At 33.9% G+C, this 13355-nt stretch overlaps 1 protein-coding gene across 4 annotated transcripts in view; it reads right to left on the minus strand.

The window, feature by feature from the left end:
* LOC150086955 (tyrosine-protein phosphatase 69D-like) overlaps window positions 1-13355 on the minus strand; it is an 823111-nt gene that overhangs the window by 113628 nt on the left and 696128 nt on the right. For all 4 annotated transcript variants that reach the window (XM_090371707.1, XM_090371706.1, XM_090371704.1 and 1 more), the window contains 3 exons: window positions 13053-13187; window positions 11265-11393; window positions 2802-2956 (listed from right to left, as the gene is read on the minus strand). In XM_090371707.1, coding sequence (XP_090227833.1) covers window positions 2802-2956; window positions 11265-11393; window positions 13053-13187 — 419 coding nt within the window. The remainder of the gene's footprint in view (window positions 1-2801; window positions 2957-11264; window positions 11394-13052; window positions 13188-13355) is intronic.

The following is a 13355-nucleotide window of genomic DNA, read 5'->3' on the forward strand; positions in this document are numbered from 1 at the left end:
CTCCACTTTACTCTCAGTTATTACAAGATTCTCTAGCTTACTGCCAGAGTTGAATACACCTCTGGCATTTCCCTTGCTGAATAACTCCTCATGTCTGAATGTCGATGCAAAATATTCATTCAGTTTGTTAGCTACCTGAGCAGGATCATCAACAGTTGATCCATCGATATCAAGTGGACCAATCTGATTCATCCCCTTCCTTCTAGAGTTTACATAAGTAAAGAACTCTTTGCTGTTTTTCTTTGCATCCCTTGCCAAAGATTTCTCGTAATCTGCCTTACATCTAATAAGTTCCATTCTGCAATTACCCCCCTTCGAGGAGTTTAGGGTGGCATGAGGAGTGACCTTTATTGATTGTCCACCAAAGGAAGTCAGCTTTAATAATTTTGCAGAATGTTGAGATTTACTAGTCTCTACAAGAATATCCCCGGACTGAAGTCGCCTTACCGTTCTCGGTGAACCTGCAGCAGACTCAATACATTTTTGTATAAGGAATGGCGATAACTTACTCAGAGGCTGCTCTGAGAGAGAGTGTAGAATGAGGAATGATGGTATCTCCTCATGAGGAGTTGTTCTCAGCCTCTTGGGTTGAGAGAAGTCATTATCATTGTCATTTATGTTGTCTCATCTTGAGCTCAATGGCTCTAAAGGTGGATACATATTTTTATCGATCTTTGCTCCTTTCAGCCCTGGGAGAGTGGATTTCTTCTCCCAAGTTACCGGCCCCGCCACGGGGAGGCAGGAGCAGTGCCGCAAGAGTGACCAAGCGGTATAAAAGTTAGTATGTTAATTTAAGGAAAAAAGAAGAAAGGTGTTTTTCCTTTCTTAAACTTGCTTACGATTTGTAAGACTAAGTTGCGTAATAATAGAAAAGTAAGAAAACTTTTATAACTGAAAGAAAACTATATCTTTGAGAAAACGCTTTAGAAATCACTCAGGAAATTGCTTGATCACTATAACGCTTGGCACCCGGGGCCTCACATCTGGCGAGTATGGGCTTGGCAAACCCAGGGTCCTGAGCTGGATATCATCATTCTTCTCTTTATTGATGATTCCTTTCTACTGTTGACTCTCTCTCTCTCTCTCAGGGTAACTTGGGAAATTTTTTTGGCTGGTGCAGCATAAGCCTCAGGCTTCCTTGCATCATATGGCGAATAATAATAAATAATAATAATATGACAATGATAAAGAATACATTCACCATATATGACAGGAAGATTTTTATTTTATTTCCTAGAATAGGTGTTTGATACAACAAATGCATTTGAAGAAAGCAAATAAGAAAATCAGGTAAGCCGGCATGTTACCAGAATTTTTTTCAGCATCATTAAATAATCAGAATTAAACTAACACATATTAGGAAAACTTGAGAAGTATACAAGAACACAAATGAATCACAGAAAACATGGAGATACTGTCTAATAAAAAAAAAAAAAAAAAAAAAACTAGAGCATGTACTGTGAATGTAATTTACTAAGAATATATATTCTGCTTATACATTTTTCTCTGTACTAATTATGAGCTCAGCAACCTAATATCAAATGGCTTTGAGCTCATATAATAAATTTTGTAGTCCATATTTGAAAACCACCATAAATAACTGAAATCTGGACAAAAAGTAAACTTTCAGACAGGATTTCCTGAAAAAATTCTGGAAAAACAGGAATGGAATTATACTGAAGTAACAGCTTCAGAGATTGAGATTTATTTAAGAAGCAAGTCTGGATCCAAGTGACTCTGAATGTTAACAAATTACAGTTAAGTAATCGGGTAGCTCAGAATTTTTTGGAAAAAATACCAATATTATTGTATTTTTAAACCATGAGAAATGTTTGATTAATTTTTTTTTCTATGAATAAAAATTTTCTTATCATAGCAGTATGGACTGATGGAGTAGCGTGGTGATGGGCATCAACCATAGGTATAGTAATTGCTCACGAATTCCTCAAAAAAATATGTATCTATCTATAAATTAGTTATAAAAGGTAGTATGCATATATTCTATCATTAACAATGTATTTCCACTGAAGCTCTTTTCCTAAATAATCTTGATGATGTAAGACAGAGAGAGAGAGAGAGAGAGAGAGAGAGAGAGAGAGAGAGAGAGAGAGAGAGAGAGAGAGAGAGATCACTCACCCCTGGTTAATGTGCCATGATGGACTATTGCAACATGCAGTTTGTTGCCTCTATACCAATTATTTTGCTATTTTGCAATGAAGATATATTTTTTTCAATCTAATTCTAACATAACTCAATGAAAAACATCAACTAATGTGAAACCCAATGATATTTGTAGATTACAGGACATGCCAAGCCTAAATAATTGTCAAAAAAGCTTTTCATATAGGTAAACACTAAAAAAAATTAATGTTTTTAACTATGTAAAAAAAAAAAAAAAAATCGATTTTCATATTTATCAAAAATGTTATTTGCGATGTGGCATTTTGACAGCATTTTTTCTTTCAAAATGATGTGGCACATAACATTTTTCAAAAAAGCTATGAAAATTGCCATATTTTACAGAAGCAAGAAAAATTTAAATTTGCCATTTCTGGTAACTGGGGTGAAAGACCTAACCCACTTGCAATGTCATATGATGTTTCAAGTAATTTTAGCTTGCAGTTCAATGTTAAGTGAGGTTTTGTTTAAATCTCAAATAACAGAAAAGGATGCATTTATAATCCGTTGTAAACTATGATTCACGTTGGTTATTTTTAATATTATTGTTTTTTTCGTATTTAAATGTATTTAAGCTCTTAATGTGCCTTGAAGTTTTATTCTTGCTGCTGAAATAAACTTACCTACAGTGAACTAATAAAGGTCCCCTATCAGAGCAATAATGTTCATTCACTCTTTTTATAAATCGAAGAAGCCAAGATGGTTGCTCTGGTGCTAAGAAGTCTTTCCATAGCATGAAATGAAAATGCAAGATCTCCCTTTCTTCGCTAACATCATCCTAGAATTTTAATAAAAAATTGACATAAATAATTAATTTATTATCAATTTTAAAACAGATTATTACTATTATTATTAATAATTGTTATGTTGCAGGTGTAGCTTTAACCAAAGTTCGTACTTACCAAATTACTTGGAACTTTCATTGCATAACTCAGAATAATTTATATAAAATACAGTAAACTTCCACTTTATGGACATCAAATTTGCAAAATTTAATCTTTAACTTTTGCTCAACTTCAGAAACTCTATATGTGATATTTTGAAAGAAACATGAATGAGAATGAAATATTTTCAATATTTATGTATTTAATATTTTGAAGACTAAATGCTCAAGGCATAATACATTATTGGTTGCAATTAATTATATAATATCGGTGTAAATATACCAGAGTTTACCCATAAATTTAACTACATATGTAGTGTAATGGCATCATTTGAGATTTTATCTCATGTTTGAGATAAAAGGCTACCTTCAACGAGATACCAGGTATTGCACTACTTCGAATAAATAACGCTTCTCTAGTAGAGGAGTCTACTGTTATTTATTCTCGTGAGCACCACCGCTCAGATGCATTTTAGAGCTTGTTGGCTCACTCATCAGTGAGCGGGCAGGTACCCTGATAATGCAGACATGCCATTGCGGTTGCAAAGAAATGAAGCAAAATTGTCACTACAGGCAGGATCATGTCAAGTCTTCTTAGGCACCTGGAATGCAAACAAGAAAATGCTGTTCCTCACTATATGAAAAGGTGAGAGAAATAATTCAGTTTTGTTGCCCCTGACAGATGATGCCTGGATGCAGTTGCTTCTAGGCTTCTATCTTAACATGATCCTGACTGCAGGTTCTTCAAAATGCCGACTTTTTTTTTTTTTTTGTTGCCCCTGACAGATGATGCCTGGATGCAGTTGCTTCTAGGCTTCTATCTTAACATGATCCTGACTGCAGGTTCTTCAAAATGCCGACTTTTTTTTTTTTCACTGAATAGTATTTCTGTTTATTCATATACTACTTCTTGACACTTTATTGTGCTCTTTCATGTCTAAAATAATTATGGCAAGCAAAAGCTATAATTTATAATGATTGATAAAAATCAGAGCTCATTGAGTATTTTCTTTTCTTTCCATAAATCATGAGCCAGTGTATGTTTATAAGGAAGAACCTTTGGAGGATGAATTAACAAAAAAAAAAAAAAAAAAGGATGCCTTAATGATGAAGATGAATGTTTATGGTCCTTTGAGTGTTTTTGGAAACTTTGAGTTTTTTCTTGCAAAATCATAGATAAGATTAATTTCAATTTGGTTCAAAAAACTGGTTCACCAAAGATTGCTATATTAATGATATTTGAAGAACTAATTTATAAAATGACAAACTGATCCTTCAAATATGATTATATTTAAGTTAATGCTTCTCAAAATTCAGCAACTGGTTATCTACGAATTTTGTTTGGAGCCAGCAGACTTTTGACTGACATAAGGAAACATGCTTTGGTCCTTGGAATTCATGACAGAGAGTCAGTTGAACTAGGTCCAATTTATTTGTAAAGTTATACAGCTTCTGATATGAGTATATAAAATATTTGAAGTCGTAACATTTCATTGGATCATATCAGCATACAAAAAAACATTGATGGCACAACACTGGTAGAACCACATTAACCCTTTTTTTTTGGGCATCTACTGATCAGTTCATCATCCACACCTGATTTGACGTTTATGCAGTATGATCTCTAATTAAGATTAAAAGAGTGATAAAGCTCAATATGTCCTACTAATGTTATTATTATAAACTATAATTGGAAATGTCATATCTTTATGTAGGAACAGAATTCTCTCAACACTCACGTTAGAAGGATTGTTTGTTTGTTTGTTATTTGGTTTTTAGGAGCATTAGCAACTAAGGCCATATTGCTCCGGGATATGCGGTGGTCATTCCTTGACCTTTCCGCATACTCCGTATTTGGTGGTGATGGGCTCGAACCCCGGTCTAATCAAGAAGCATGTGCTACGCACTGCTGCTCCTTCCCACCTGGCTACGGAGGCGTCCGTTAGAAGGATTATGTGATTATATAATTATACGAATAAATGTCCCATATTTAATATTAAATAAAATCAATTATGAAAATTACATTAAAATTATATAAATAAATACTTATTAAAATGACAATTTTTAATAAGTATTTATTTATATAATTTTAATGTAATTTTCATAATTGATTTTATTTAATATGGGACATTTATTCGTATAATTATATAATCACATAATCCTTCTAGAGCAGGGGTGGGCAACTTTTTTCGTCAGCGGGCCGAATGAAATTTTCGTATCATGATGCGGGCCGAATGAAATTTTCGCATCATGATGCGGGCCGGAATAGATTGAACGATTTAATAAAAAAAATCAGAACCTAAAAAATGTTATATTACTTGAATTACCAAATTATTAATGCATTTTTAAAAAAAATATCTGAATGTCCAATTATCATTGAAAATGTGGCATTCGGCATCAATTTTTCTTTTTTTTTTAATTGGCTCATTTTATGGGCTATAAATTATATTAAATTAAAAATTGTAATAATTAGAAAAGGCATAAAACATAAAATATCTCGCACCAATATTATTTTTTTCAATAAGAAGTCAAACCCAAAGGAACTTCGTTTGATCGATGCTACAATAATAATTAGGAAATAACTCTTTGACGCTGCGTAGAATCACTTGGTTACTGTTGTACTGGCCGTGATTCCTGATTGAACCGAATTAAGTTGAACGTTTACGGCGAGTGTAGTCAGGTATGGATTTTCTATATTTATGCATTTACCGAGGGGGCCGGATTCAACATCGTCGCGGGCCGGATGTGGCCCGCGGGCCAGCTGTTGCCCACCCCTGTTCTAGAGTGTTGAGAGAATTCTGTTCCTACATAAAGGTATGAGGTTTCCTTTTATAGTATGGTCTCTGCACTCATCTCTCACTGGTCTTTTATTATTGTGATTTACAAGGAAAGTGGACTTGACTAATTTATTTATAGGGGAGAATGGTGCTTTGGCTAGTATTTCTAAACTGTTGGTAATGCAAGTTAGAAGATTAGCCATCCTGATCATTTATTTGCTTTGAAAATAAATTTTAATGAGATTAGTTTTTACACACTTTATTTCCTTCTATTAATATTTATTGCTTCCTAAATTGAGAGAGAGTATGATCCCTGGGTCATATCATATGCATTGTGTTGGAAATTAAAAATCTGTAGGACAAAGTTTTCTTTTTTTAATAGCTAAATGAATTATGGAAAACTATTCTCATGTGTTTATTGTGGCCATATTTATTAAAAAAATGGAAAGAAAGTCATAGAATTTTAAAAAAAAAAAATTCTGATTTTAATGTAGTTTCGTTTTTTTTTGTGAAAAGAAAAAAGACTGAGAAAAACTATGTTATTGCAAAGAAGACAGAGAAAAACTATGTTATTGCAAAAAAGAGAGAAAAACCGTTTTGAACAACATTAATATGGCGAAATGGAGAAAGTCAAATTGAATCAAAAAGATGGATTCTCAATTGTAAACCCAGAGAGAGCTGGTAGCTATGCTAGTTGTATACTACTACGATCTGGATTGTCATGCTAGAGTATAAGCAGAATAAAGGAAGTCCAACTTGAACTAGAAGAGCTGGCCTTCTGGTACACTAGTTTTTTAAAACTATTTAAAGAAAGATATCCCTATTAATATAATTCCCCCCTCTATCTCATTCAGCATAGCAACTGGTAACTAGTACAAAGACTAAACCAAATGCTGTCCATTTATGACAAAAATATCAGTCCTTCAAAATATCAGGAGCTCCTCTAATAGGCTTCACTCTCTCCAAATGCTTTTATGTTGTACAGAAAGTGACTTCATCTGTTTTTAAAGTCCTGGATTTTAAATGAGAGAAAAATTTATCTATTACTTCAAACTGCCTCTTAGAAAAATTCTTGATGACTGCAGAGGAAAAAGGAGGAGGGGAGGGTGTCCAAATGTTCTTTCCAAGCCAATAACAGGCTACTTATACTAAGCCACTCTGACAACTCTGAAGTCTTATGTGCAAAACTGGTAAACTAACAAGTGCAGATACTATTCTGCCTGGTGTAGCTCCCTCTTGACCATTCTAATGATACACTCTTGCAGAACTTCAGACTTAAGGCAGGTAATAGCTCTGCAAGATTTAACCTCAACCTTGAACACTCTGGATATTACACTGCCGACTTTGAATTGATAGTAAGTTTCTATCAACCCTATTATGTCAGCAATAGTTGTTCTAACCAATGGTTCAAATTCACTCATTTTATAGATGACACAAGTGACACAGCACACACTAAGTATTCTTGTATAGTTTACTACTTTGATAGACCCCCTTGAAGTTATTTATGCTTATTTTCCCTACCATTAGAATTTTTATTGTATTGTATACAGAAAAAAAAATGCAAATACAATTTCCCTTCATGGCAGATCAAGGCCAGGGTATTAACTGTATTTTTATTACAAGATCCTGATAGCTCCAAAGATTCTGAGCATCTTAACGTTACAGGCTACTTATACTAAGCCACTTAGGGAAAGGAGTAATAAGACATGTAAAATATGTTAAAAATATAAAACAGTTACAAAATATATTAACACTAACTATATGCAACAGAATAAATATATTTATTATAACTAGAAGAAACAGAATGCACTATAAAAATATGAACATAAAATATATAATATGCACAAATATATAAAAATCCATACATAAAACTGTTCATGCATACATACATAAAGGTACATAAAAAAGATATATAGCAGTATATACTGATGAACCTAATAAAAGTCAAGTTTCCATTATTATTAGAAGACAGCTGACAGGAGAGTCTAGTTGACACAGCTGCATAAGTTCCCAAGGTGATGGATGAAACAAAGACACTAAGATTTTTTTTTTTTTTTTGATTTGGTAGTTGTTGGCGCATCGGCTTCTGTGGCCATATTGCACCTCCCAAGGTTTTTGCAGTACTTTGATCCAAGCCCGAGGCGGGAATCGAACCCGCGACCTTTGGGTTGCCAGGCAGGTACTTTACCCACACGGCTAGCCCGGTCGGCTACAAAGACACTAAGCTAGCATGTCACAAATCTCTACTTCAAAAACAAGGTTTGGGGTGGGGATAAGAGCTGAGAAAAGTAAGAGATACACTTCAGAAGGCCAAGTTCTGTGTGATCAGAGACAAGACTACAGAGAAGTGATGCTGATGGAAGGGACATTCATAAACAACTTGAGGACAATTCTCCAGTACTTCTTTGCCTTTGGTAAATTGTGGAAAGCCTGTTTTCACTTGCTGCACTGCTGCCAGTTGCCCAAAATGTAGAAACCTGTCAGTGAGATAGAATCTGTTATGGCAACCAGGAAGGGGTGAATCCTAATGGGGAAATTTGGTATTCTCTATGTGCAGACCTCCCATATATTAGGTTTGGATATAAACACCCAAGAACATCTTGATAAAGGCTTTCAGCCATGAGCAGAGCAAGAGCAATAGTGCTTCTGACACAAAGGAAGTTATGTTTGAAAACTGCCCAATAAAGCACCCAGTACTCCACTGCAAAGAGTAATGAAAATGGCAAGTGAATATATTAAGTGAATACATTTGTGACTGTCTAGTCACATACACGCAGGTATTGTTATCCAGTGCATTACGAGCATTTTCAGTCATATTTCTTCAATGTGATGGTGAAATTTGAGTTTGCTTCTGAAGATTATTCCCAAATCTGTATGCACGTCCACTGTTGAAATTTGTTTTTCTCTGATCATTAACACAATCTGTGATTGTCTGCTTTGAGATGATTATCTTTGCTTATTTGTCTAGGTATACCTAGAGGGGCCAAACTGGCCTAGGTATTCAGCGACAAATCCAGAGTGTCACTGCAACAAGTAGCAGTGGCTTGCTTACAATCTGTAAATTTAATCTGAGTCATTATTTTTATATCATCAGCACAGCATAATGGTTAATTGCTGCTTCACACAAAGAAATGTAGTGAAAACAATAGCACAGAGATAACCCCACCCTGTGAAACACCATTATCAACAGATTGCATGAATGACTGACTAGGTATGTTAAGCTGCTGCAGAACTCTAACCCTGAGGGAGAACCTTTAGGAAATGTAGTATTTTGCCTTCAACTATATAATAATCTTCAGAGTTTAAGCAGTGCATCAATATTAACGCTATCAAATGCAGTGTGGACATATAGATATGCAACAGCCAATTAATCATTAGCCGGCTTAAGGATTCCTATTCATTTGAAACATTGCTACCATCAGTATATCTTATCAATATCAGCTGTTGTGGCAATAAACAAGAACTTTTTAAGAAGTGTGTAGTGTTACATTGATCCGAGTTATCAGATAAATGCATACCTATATTAATATGTTTACTTTATTTGACATATATAAGCATAAAACGGTACTGTAAATGCTATGCCATAATGCATATAGGTGGTCAATCTTAAGCGGCCAATATATGAGTAATATAAAAGTAAAGGCATATGAAATTAACAGTAATTGAACTCTGGGTTACTGGCAGCAATGTTTTATTTTTGTTTTTGATTGGTACATTTTTATCTGTTTTTTGCTTGTTTTGAGTTTAGCTTTGTACACACAAACACAAACTTTCAATAAAATTTAGGATTTTATTCTGATTTATAGCTCAGTTCAAAAGTAAGTGTTTACTTTTAACTATGAATTCCAGACTTTTACTTTTCACCTTTATTTATGAATTTTCAGCATAATCTATATTGCTATATCTCAACATTCTGAAAATTATGGCACATTGAAGGCACTCTCTCTCAAATATGGGCAGCTGCAAATGTTAACTTTATTCTCCACAACCAGGAGTTCCCTGAACCCTCAAGGTATCATCAATGATATTGGCAAAAACCCTTGTGCTACCTTTGTTCAAATGTATTTTATCTCCACAGAACAGGTTCCTTCTATCTACAAGTGAGAGCCACAATTATAAAAATTCACCCCCAAGCCTTGCAGATTCCCTCAAGTCTTGAGTTAATCCACAAGGCTTTCAGCATGCCATTCCTCCTACTATGTGTGTGGGCAGAATTGCAGACACACATACATTTTGATTTAACTTGTAGTATTTTTCAGCATGATCCTATATTTATCCAACAAATTGTCAGTTTGTTTACATTTAATATCATTAGTTCCCACATGAATAATAATGCTTGCTCTCTTTACCCCATCATTTGCCACTATTAATACAAATACTATAATCTGACAATCTGTTGGTAATGTCACCAATTATTGCTCCCTGCAGACACTCTTTGTTTAGTTTACCTTATTAGAGAAAATGTTACCCACTTTGCTGACAATGGAATCTCCCATTAAAACTAAATCCTCTTGAGAGCAGTATGCAATTGACTATTCTGTTCTGGTATCAGAATCAGAGGTGTATCACCTAGAAGGTCACTAAATACTTCAGTCTGTGATATGTATCCAGTTATGTTTTTCTCTAGGGCAAGCATCCATTTCTTCAGTGACTCAAATTCTTCTAGCAATGAACCAAGTTTAAATTTGAGAATGGTACCCTCTTACACTGCGAACAAAGAAAAGAAATGTCACTTGAGTGATGATTATCAACTAGATTGACCTCAGAATACAAGCTATGCAAGTAATGAACTTGTACAGAATTTGCCTACAACGATTTCCATCAGAGCCATGATATCCTTAGATGAAGTATTCAATGTGGACCATGTAACAACCATTATTAAATTAAGAATTAAACTAATAAAATATTACAGAATTTAAATTTAAAAAAAATGTTGCAGTAATTAAGAAGTTACCAAAACTTTATATACTACGAACTTAAAATTTTTAAAAAATTGTATCTTTTTATCTTGGCTTGGGAATGGGAGAAATTGGCAATGGCAGTTCTCCTATGAACCAAGGCCTTATTGCATGCTATGCACAATATCTGCAGATCTGCAGCTTATTTAAATTTTTTATCTTGTAAGCTTAAATTTTTTAAGGTTACAAGATAAAAAAAGAATGTAACTTAGCAGAATTAGTTTTAGAAAACACATGAATTAAATTTATAAAATATTACAGGAAATCACTTCACAAAATTAGAAAAATTAAATTTATAAAATTATTATTAGTAATGGCTATTGGGATTTTGTAAAGGTTTGCTTGAGAGAAAATCATGCAGCTTTTGTTATTTTAGTTGGTACATGCATCTTTTTTTTGTGAAGTAATTAAGATTATTATGCTGATTATCTTTATAAAAGTAAAAACAGTATAAGTTTAATTTCTTACATCTTCATAAAGAACCTGAAGCCTTCTTGTGATGTAGTCTGAGTACTTTTTCAGATTCACAAGGCTGATAGAAAATGCTTTATTAACTTCCTTTCTACATTTATCTGACCAATATTCAGTACACTTCACCTAGAGAGGAGAACAATAAAAAAAACATTTCATTGTGCTGAAAAATAAATTATATGTCAAAATTATTTAACTGAAGTTCATTAAAATTCATTCCACATACAAATATAAACCACATAGGGTCTGCATATTAGTGGCAGCTTCAATGATTAGGAGTTCACGCTTTGAACAGATACACATTCTAGTTTAGATGAAGTATGCATAAAGTGCTTGTGGAATGAATTATTAGGAGGCATGGTGCAGGTCCTGATATTTCTTCTGTTCAGGGCATTTCACAGTAGCAGTAGCATTACTGCCTGTGTGTCAATGTCTTTTTCTGGTAGAGACTGTGTTGGAATTCCAGAAGAAGAGTTTCATTTATCAGGTTTCATGAGTTTTTTGTTTTGTTTCAGTACTTGGGCTTCCCACCAAGCACACTGGTAAGCAATATATGCACTTGGGATCAGGGCTTCCCAGGTACCATACCTGCACTTCCACCAGCATGAATCCTGTCCCTTGAATCAGGAAGGTAAAGACATGGCATTAATACTGTTGACTCTTGCAGATGAACCCATCAGATAATTTATCCTAGGTGAGTCATCTCTGGAGTGCCCATCTTTTCAAAGTAAGGGCAAAAGTGGTGTACTGAAGCTGGACTTCTCAACTATGAGGATCTTTCCCCACCTCTGATTTTCCACAGGTCACAGTGCATAGCAAATACACCAAATTCTTATGATGGGACTTAGGACTAACGAATAAGGCTGTAAATGTTGGATCCCAACACTTACAGCCGAAGTCCTCCAGAATAACATTGCAATGTTAATATGGACGACCAGCAAGAGAACTGGAAAGTGCCTGCATTGGACTCCTTGACATCGCTACAGGTACCGATATCAAGGGGCTCGATGCTATGTACAAACTGAGGCTATACCTACCTGTACTGTAATGTAATGTTCTATGGCTCATTTAGTACAAGGCTTTTGTCCTAAATTTGGTTAGAAACTGCAGAATTAAAAATGCATTTTTTTTTTTTTTTAACAAGCAAAGACTACTGTTTTTTGACAAATTTCATTCTAGAAATTTGGTTTTAGGTTTCACTTCAGTGTAAGATGAAGTTTAGGTACTATATTATTTAAAAATTTTAAAAATATCAAATATCAACTTATTATAGCTGCAATATCCCTAATCTTGAAGTATTTGTTGTTCAGATTGAACCCTGAGGAAAAGCCAGTCCTGACAGAATGATTTTTGTTTTGGAACCATGAATTTTAAAAAAATATATAGATTACTACATTAAATATACTGTACATTACTCAGTAAACCAACTCAACAAACATATCAAAATACAAATGGTGTCATTGGCACCATGGTGATTAAATACTGCATTATCAACTATTTTATTGTCCTTGGGAATTTTTGTTGTGTTGATTACTCAGGCTAATTCCATATCAACAGACATGCAGATCATGTCTTTCCATTATCTCATATTTTCCCATTTACTTAAATGTTAATTAATAAGGATTGTCAATACTAAAAATTTGTTTGGAAATGAAGATGGTAAAAATGTTGAAGATAGTGGTAGTGGCGTAAGTGTTTTACAGAGAGAAATTCATGACACCTACAAACAAACAAAGGTCAAAGTTAAGTAACACATATGAACTATGCATAATAATAATAACTTACTTTTCCTTGCTCTTCTATTCCTGTCAACATCACAATTACACAAACCTTATGTTCCCAAATCATCCTCCAAAAATCTGTGATAGTACAGTCTAAAGGACCTTGTGCACAAATAAAAATCTTTCTTTCTTGATAACCCTAGCAGAATGCCAAATAACAATACACTGTACAATGGAGTTTCTTTTCTCACCATAAAAATATTATTAAATATACCATATATTATATGGCTATATTATTATTAATAGTTATAATGGTTATAAATCATGGTTATATTATTATTAATAGTTATAATGGCTATAAATCATG

Source organism: Mastigoproctus giganteus, chromosome 4 (assembly GCF_048544385.1).
Source record: "Mastigoproctus giganteus isolate SK-2022 chromosome 4, ASM4854438v1, whole genome shotgun sequence".
Lineage (NCBI taxonomy): Eukaryota > Metazoa > Arthropoda > Arachnida > Uropygi > Thelyphonidae > Mastigoproctus > Mastigoproctus giganteus.